This window comes from Thermobia domestica, chromosome 3 (assembly GCF_964235325.1).
Source record: "Thermobia domestica chromosome 3, izTheDome1.hap1.1, whole genome shotgun sequence".
NCBI lineage: Eukaryota > Metazoa > Arthropoda > Insecta > Zygentoma > Lepismatidae > Thermobia > Thermobia domestica.
Genome location: NC_137456.1, coordinates 277,734,764 through 277,743,875, shown reverse-complemented (window position 1 = coordinate 277,743,875; position 9,112 = coordinate 277,734,764). Strand labels below are relative to the sequence as shown.

Genomic DNA, 9,112 nt, shown 5'->3' with positions numbered 1-9,112 from the left:
GGATTACAACTTGGAAGTTTTACTACATCACTTAAGTGGGAGCACAACCCCTATAATACCTAATGGGTGCTAGAAGGTTTTTATGCTAAACCGCGATTTGTTGAAAATAGTGAAATATGAACTTCGTACATCGCAACTTGCATTGGCCCGAAGGAAAAAAAATGTTAATTCTCGAAGAGGGAATTTGGTCTCAAGTTGAAGGGACTTCGTATTCAACACTATACATTCTCAAAGTGCGACTACAAATCTCAAAGTGCTCATCCCGAGTTGAAGGGGGAACTTAGAAAAATAATCACATACCTGATGTTATACCAGGCGGCCGGGACTGAGGAAGACTCACACTCGTTGATCGTCGGCTTCAGAATCAACCGGAGCGGCGAGCAGGCCTCGCTTATAAAGGCGTTACGTCCCACGCATTTCTGCCAGTTTGACGTCGCTCGAAAGCGATGTCACGAGCCTCCTCGAGCTTGGGAGAGACTTCTTCACGCGCATGCTCAATAGTGGTTACGACTTCTAGTTTTTTTTTCTATGATTTTTCTTTATCACGCCGGGATTGAAATTCCTATTTTACATTTATTTTTAACAGTTTATATTTCACACCTAACTCTAACTACATAATAGATTTCATGTATTTATGGTTTTCGTGGTATTCCCTAAATATTGCCTCTAGGACCCAGCTCTGTGATCTGAGTAAATCAAAGCCAGGGTCATACCACTAATACATGCGTGTGGATTGGTGTCAATATGGCATCAGGTCACTAATTCAATCTGACCTTTAACTGACTCCGTTCTCCCTATCTCTCTTTTCCTTACTACACACACAATTTGAAAAGCGCGGGCGTCTCGCCCCATAATTTGGGTCCGGCTTAGGACTTCGAGGCACAACTGTGTAACAGTTATCCGCCGACCTCGGTAAAAAAATAAACAAAAAAAATGTCGAAAGTTACCTTTCTGGCATTTATATTCAAGTACAGAAACGGTTGTCCAAGGCAAGTTGCTGGGAGTTAAAGGGTTAATATAGAACTGGCCTTACGTCAGGCGCTAGGAAACTAAAAACAAACTTTCTTGAGGGATTGGGAGATTATGCACGACTAAACTGAAAGAGAGCGGGATTGTAAGATTTCATGTGTCTTAACTAACTATAGTACGTATAAATGTTACTCAATTCTATTAACAAACTAGTAGATTAAAAACTATGTAGGATGAAACCTTACAATCATGGATTCCTTCTAGCTTATAACTACCAAAAGGTTTCGTGTGACTCACAATAGTATATGTATTTTTTTAAACCAATTTCTAACCATATTATTAAGCATGACTTCGAACCGATTATGAGTACAACTTCTAGTATTATAAAGAGAATTAAGATTTTGTGAGTTTACTGATTTTTTTTAAGTACAATTGTCTTTGCTGTACTGAGTACAATTATAGTTATACGTGTTAAACTTGATTGTCTCAGGCTACTAATTTTCTTCAACTATAAATGAAAGAATTTGAACATTACGTACACTCAAACAAAAGTAGCGTGAAGCGCTTTAAAGTTTGATTGAGATGGACGATAAAATTATAAGAGTAGTTTTCATTGGTTATAGTATAAGCCAAATGGGAAAAACGTGCAATGATATAGACTAGTACACTCAATTGTGTTGTCTGAATTTTTTTTAAAAAATTATTGCGGGGTTGTGCCTTACAGTTTGTGAACAACATTTCTTATGTTGTTTTAATATACCAGTTATACTTCATAAATCATAGGCTATACTCTACTTTCCTGAATCAAGTGAATATTTCATAACCTGTAATGTATTGAAAGTATTTGAGTACTCCATTACATATCTGGTAATATATTTATTTGTAACATAGAAGCGATTGCATACTAAATGATTAAATCGCATATGTAAAATAACTTGAATAATTAACAGCTAGCGATTAAAACAGTTGCTGAATGCTTAATAAATGTTTTAAGTGCGTCTATACACATTTTATATTAAACTCATCCTAATGTTATCGAAGAATAGATCTTACATTATTAACTATTGTTTTCTTACATGGGTAATGCAATAAATGTATTATAATTCAAACTTACTGTATAGCTCTGTCCTATACAGGGTAATCATAGTATGTACATGTGTTTTTCTAAACTTCTACTCAGCCGGATTGCTATTGCAACCTTCGATTTGGTTTCTCTCATCCTGTGTGGTATACATTACGCTAGACACATTGATATTTTTTGTATACTGGGAATTTTCAGACATTACCAACCAATTAGTGCATTTTAGCGCACCTAGGGATTTATATACCATTACTTTAGATTTCCTTTTCCATGAGTGGTTCTGTGATCAATAGGGAGACTGAATGGTTAACATACTGACCCTATGGTTAGTGTGTTAGCTTATGCCCTAATGGCTTATGGTAATAACAGTTACAAAATCTAATAATCAGGAATGCAGTTACATTTGCTATACCAGAGTACATGTTTCTTACATGGGACTACATAACGTTTCTTTATAATTAGGGGGAAATGTTAGGGGGGTTTATAGGTTAGTATGGTTAGTATTCCTATTCTTATTATTATTAATACTAAGATTAACGTATTTTATGTCTCCCTTTTTTAAAAAAAAAAAACACACCGAAATCGAGAGGGATTTCTTTGCGGTTACAAAGGAAATTTTACGAAGTCAAGTTACATCATGTTTCATCATGTTAGTGAATCTTGTTGATTTATAGGATAGATTTTAAACGCAAAAGTTAACCACAACATGAGCTATAGTTGATATGTTTTTTTAAAACACACCGGAAGTATGTTCCGTTCTTTCTTTTAATTCTACTAGCCTTGACTGATAACAGGCCTCGATTTCCGTTGTGGTGAACTTTTCTGTTTTTAAATCTTAAATACATCGTGTAAGTGATTTAATTATACGGAGAATAATTCTATATGAAGACGTCATGGTGACCTGTTGTTGAGCAACAGTTAAATACAGTATGCAATGGATAATTTAATAAATTACCTCCTTGTCTTTTTCGCTTCGGTATTTGCCAAAAGATAGCTATACAGAGGGTTCCAAAACTTACGGTCTTTAACATGGTGGAATGAAAATGTGTAAACTCGATTACCATATTCACATATAGACTTCTTTAACTGTCTAAAAACAACCTTGTGCTTTTACTTGACCAAACAATAGAAATTGAATTTTTACATTTAGACAATAACTTTCCATGGTTTTTGGTCCGTTAGATCGTGGATATTACAATGGAGTTGAGTTGTTTCATATATTGAGAAAGTTTTAAAGTCTCTTGACGTTGCTTACAATCTTCTTATGATTTTTCACAACGCTGATTTGAAAGGAGTTTTTTTTTATTCTTATCACTTGTCCAATTTTTTTTTTTTTTGTGTTTGTACTGATACGAGAAGAGCTTTTCACCTGTAAGCAATGAACTGAGGTAAGTCAATGGGAGTCTGTCCGTAGATAAAAGCGATTTTCTTGTCACAGTAGAAGTTTATAATTCTCAAGGCACAGAGAAAGTTCTGTATCCGGATGGAAGTTTTAGATTTTAGATCACTGTTGTCCACTAATAAACAGTGATGGATTGAACATTTATAATAATCAATTTCCATATCGTCCCTCTGGATCAGCCCTGGATGGGGCCGACAGGCTGCAATCTGGATCCTTGGGTACCTCCAGATACCAGGGGGGGGCCTTACTCTAGACATCACACTGGGTAGGCAATGGATATAGATCTGCAATCAAAGAGGCTATTAGACTACATAATCATTAATGCGTTACATAATAACCTTGGCTTATGCGAAGTACTTGTTTATATAGGAAGTCCACCGAATCCTTCTTGTAATTGTCCATTATATATATATTTTTAAAACGGGGCTGACCACACATCAATTCTAAGAAGGGTATAGTGATCGATGGAACCTGCAAAGGTTACCCAAAAATGAGGATATTCGAAATGAGAATTGAATACAAAATGTTGCTCATTCAGATGTCTTGGGGGTGCTGTCCACACATCGTCAAAGTCTAGGTATAAAAACTTGTTTAATTAATGTATGTTATTGTAGTAATATCACAAGAATCAATTTTGTACCATGAACAACTAAACCGGAAACCTAGAATTAAGTGTATGTGCGCTGACCACACATTATTGTTAGGATGCCTCTTGTGTTCATGCCGTGACTGTGGATGAAGATCAAAACAACGTCACGGTAGGACAAGTTCTTCTCAAATTGATTGATGTACCTAACTCGGCTTGTTTCTTTGTGAGTGGAATGATAATGATGGAGGAAACTGAATTATTAAATATTCTTTACATTTACTGTAATGGTTAATGGGGGATGAATCACATGGTGAGTAAATCCAAGGTACTTTACAAGAGGGGCAATACCTGGTTTGTTATGAAAACGTCAGGACGTAATGGCCATATTGACATACATTGGCCGTATATTTTGTTTTCAGATGTAGTCAGGTTGAGGACTAGAGTGTTAAAAGGAAGTTTGAATTTGGCCAGCGTGGCGGAAATGAGTTAATTATACAGCTTGGTATAATGATAAGTGGCTTGGAAATTATCAGCTCAGCTGACGAATGCTCGGAGAGAGAGGGGAAAAGGGGGTTTTGCATCTCAACTGAGAGAATTCATCTAGTATACCGTGACAGACGCCGGCTTCCGACCAGGGACTTCTTAACATTGTCAGATAAGTATTTTTGCATTGTTTAGAGAAAAATAGAGAATAAGAGAATAGGAAGTGGTCAGTCGTTCAGATTTCCATGCATGAGTACAAGAAGTCTATTGTATACAATCTTTTATACCTTGAAATGGTAATATTATCTTTCAAACCCTTTTTTTTTTAAATCAAACTTTAACAAAGATTGTGAGATTTGAATTTAGGTTACTTCGTACACCATAGAACTATTAAACAGAGTTGAGATTCAACAAGATTTAATTAAATCTAATTACACTGTTACAAATACGCCAGTTAACATAATTAGTTCCAAAGTATCTTCAAAATTTATATCAATCAATTTTAACTAAAAATTTAACACAAACTCAAGCAAACGAGTATAAATTTTTATAGTTGTTTCATACTTGACATTCATGGCTAGTTTACACTTTATTGAGAATTTTCAATTATATCAATCAGACTGATATGAATTTGAATCGTGTATTATTTCCTAATTGGTAGTCATTTCTATTTTACACCTTATTATACCTTGTGTACCCATAGTGTTCAAGATAAGACGTATCTCACAACAGGGCAATCCATCACTTGAGAAATTCTCAGTTAACGTGCATGTTATCTCAATTGTTATAGATTTCTTGAAATAATATAGTAGGGTTTTTTGACCTCTCTAAAGTTAATTAATATAACTAAGACCCTCAGAGGAGGCAGTCTTATCTTGCGCACAATGTGATTTGTTCATTATATTTGAAACCTTCTGTAGGTAGCTTAGTAAGAATAACAAAGAAAAATGTCAAATTCCCTTGGCAGAGTGAATTGACGATCAAGTGATTAAAAATAACTATCTTTTAACAAAAATATAAAAAGGAAAATGAATACTCAGTTATTTCCAAGGCGTAGGTCCTTTCACTGCTTTTACCTGGGCAGGTTCTGCTACTTCGGCTTCTGTAAGGAAAAACCTGAAACGAAAAATTCTCCCACACACACATAGTATTATAGGCTGGACGCGGGAACCTGAAGTTGAGTGTAGTGTCCCGGGTACTTATTAGTCGAATTTAACGAAACTGGTAGTTAAGGCGTGACTGGATTTAAAGAAGAGTTATCTTTATTTAATTTTTAAATATTAAGTATGATGCTAATTATTGCACTGTGTTATTATTGAGTATGATAATCAACGAGTTTAAATAAGATCTTAACTTTGTGGGTCATATTTTTCAGCTTGTTGGAGTATACGTATCATCTATTGCTCGGAGAACGCAAAAGAAGGAAAAGAGAAGATTTACGTCTCCAGAGACAATAAGGGAAGTTTTCTTGTTACGAGTACAGGGTAAGTACTATCTCCTTGACTTGTTGGTGTGCTATTTGAAGCATGCATTTCAATTTCTTCACGTCAAGCTACCAATTGGTTTTACTAGTGAATGTTAACATAGTTGAGTGCTAACTCGAGTGCAACTAAATCACAGTTCATATCCTGGGAGCATCCCATACCGATTTTTATTACTACTGAATTAATTGAGAAGAACAAAAAATCATAATGAAAGAGAGTGACCTAAGTTACAATGTAACAGTGATTATACGAAGTGCGGTTTGCATTACCTGTGAATTTAGTAAGTGATTCCCTAAGAAAAAAAAACAAACATTGTTTAGTGTGCGTCACTCATACAAAAAGTGCGTAAGTCGGGACTCGATCTCCGACTTATCTGTTTCCTTTCAACGTTAGATACAATTGCGTACACTGCCAATCATCTACGGTAATTGAGACCATGTTTGCAACGATATTAATTTTGACTGGAATATTTCGGGTCTCGAACTCGGGACCTCTAGTATAGGTAGTGATGATATGTGGTAACCTAAGTGTCTATTGAAAGTATTTGATTCTAAACTACGTTTACATAACCACATCAAATACAAACTTGCGCTCGTGAGGGGCGCTAATTAATATATAGAAATAGAAGAAATGATTCATCGGGGGATCGAACCAAAGGTCGTTAAGGATCAATTGCTTATCTGAGACTATGGTGTACCCCAATCGTGATGATTTATGGGACAACAATATTATTATTATTCATTCCGTTGTAGTTTCGTTCCCCTGTTTTTTTAATGATTTATCTATTTTCCTGTTATAAATGCTGGTGTGTTCTTCGAATTTGAAGCTACACGCAACAACATCCTGAAACCTTGGTAGCAGCTGGATTCAATTCCGTCAGCTGATAAGAAGTGACTTGCTTTTAGTGTTTAATGCAAAATGAAAGGCGGGTGTTGAGGAAGTATCCTCGACATTATAAGAAATGATAGTCGATTAACTTTGAAGTATGAAATAGTACTACGTTTGTTGGTTTATTTTGATTTTTATTTCACTTACAAGTATAATTACTGTCACGTTCTTATATTTATGTCCTAAAGTTTGTGTATCACTCTCATGGAATGTTTGACTTTGATTTAACATGTGTCAACGGTGCTTGTGTGCTGTTGTTATGTGGTGTTTTCCCTTTATCAAACAGGGCCGCTTATGGAGGGGGGCCACCAATTTTGAAAGTTTCATGACTGCTAGGTATTAAGTCTAGGTTTTTATTCTGAGTAGAGTTAAGTTATGTTATACTAGAACTCGAAAGTCCTTAATATATACTATGCAACTCATCAGGGTTTTAACCTTATTATGTTTATCTAACTTAATTTCCCTCGAATTTAAATAGACACAAATGAACTTACTAATAACAATTAACGATAATAAAAATAAATCCAAATCTAAAATCCTAAGTAAGCAGAAACCTAACTAACTTAAGATGCGAATAAAAATAAAAGGATAACTAAAGTAAGCATCTAAGAGTTATTGTACCACTTAATCAGTTACTACTGGATTACTTCTATATCTGATATCATTATACATCATTTGTTATATTATATTTTATTTTATTTTATTTTTTTTTTACATATCTATATTTTAGTTATACATATCAGTTCCCGCCCAGACTCCTCAGAAAAAAAAATAAACTAATAACTTCAGAGCAATAAACCTTAAAGTCTTAATAGTGAAATGAATAAAAAGAAACAATACTTAACAAATAAAAATAAACTAACACAATATATGAGGAGCCTGGTAGGTGAGGTGAACAAATGTCAGGCAGAATATATAATGTAACAAAAAGGAAGCAAATTCAGGTAGCAGATATATTGACAGCACTTAATGGCCGGGAAGAGTATATACAAAAGATAATTTGAGGAATAATAATATGTAGCAATTAAGCACAAAGCAAACACAAGCGGGTTCACTACCCGTTAGGGGATGTAAATACGAATCACTGACGTAATTTGTGCCCGACAGGCAATGCAGTGTGTAACCGCCAGTCCACAAGCAACACAGGTGGCGGCATATTTGCATGGTCGGAATACTAGTTGGACTTCTTCAAGTAGGCAAATTTTACACAGGGAATTCTGAGGGGAGGGGGTGTGATCGTTTGTGGGGTGGTCGGAATTTTCAACAACCTCATTAGCGGCGACCGGAATCTCAGTATCGGACAAAACTACAGGTTGTGGGGGAGGTTGGGATTGATCTTGGGATGCCGTCTGCAGCACGAGAGTTACGAAATCTTGGCCCTTATGAAGTAAGAGAAAAGCGCAGCGGGGAGCGTAACGCGCGTGTTCAACCCAGGGGTCATCGGTGGGCTCCCATCGATGAAGGCCCTGACCACAGAAAAAGCAGATAGTTTGGTCTCCCTTTTTCGCATAAAAGAAACCGGCTCGGCTTAATGCCTGTGGAGTTTGAGCTAGAGCAGGGGGCCACAATGAAAATGACTCCAGTCGCTTTTCTTCCAGAGTGTAGTGTGGATATTTGGGTCCATTTACAGTGATTTCCGAAGTACCTGCGATGGCAGGGGATTGCCCCCATGAGGATGAGAGACGTTCTGGGCGGGAATTGGGCATATACGTCCAATGATAGGGGCCACACTCGTCTCTACCGTTAGGAAAATTTTGTAAAAGCGGGCAAGAAGGTGAACATTGACGATGCAATTCAGTCGGATCATCCCCTGGTTCAAAAAGACCAATCTGCAAATTACAAAATATACAAGCTACTCTATTTGGTTTGCAGAGGAAATAGAACCCAGCGCGTGCTAACGAAGCGGGCGAAATAAAAGATACCGACCAGTCAGTAAAAGTTGCTAATCGAACAGTTTCATCACGTAGAGCATCCATGGATGGACCAGGCGCAGATGGTGTGGGTGTAGGCTCCATGGTGGCTAGAGGAGGAGGAGGGCATAAAAAAAATAAGATATAATAGTGTTCCTAAGAGAAAGAGATCTGGAGAGAGAGAGTGATATGTTGAGATGAGGGGATAGGCGCCCCGCTTTTTTGAACTTGTAGTAATTATAGTCCTATCATAATATAATTATGAGGTATGCCAATGTTCAGTGTTTAATTGCGTAATGTATTTTA

The 9,112-nt window shown here is 36.3% G+C and overlaps 1 protein-coding gene across 1 annotated transcript; it reads right to left on the bottom strand.

Annotated features, from left to right (window-relative positions):
• Window positions 1-7,957: 7,957 nt before the first annotated feature.
• On the bottom strand, window positions 7,958-8,911 carry LOC145682230 (baculoviral IAP repeat-containing protein 7-B-like). Its single transcript, XM_081753813.1, has one exon. It carries the CDS (start codon window positions 8,909-8,911, stop codon window positions 7,958-7,960), a length of 954 nt encoding a protein of 317 aa, XP_081609939.1.
• Window positions 8,912-9,112: the final 201 nt, after the last annotated feature.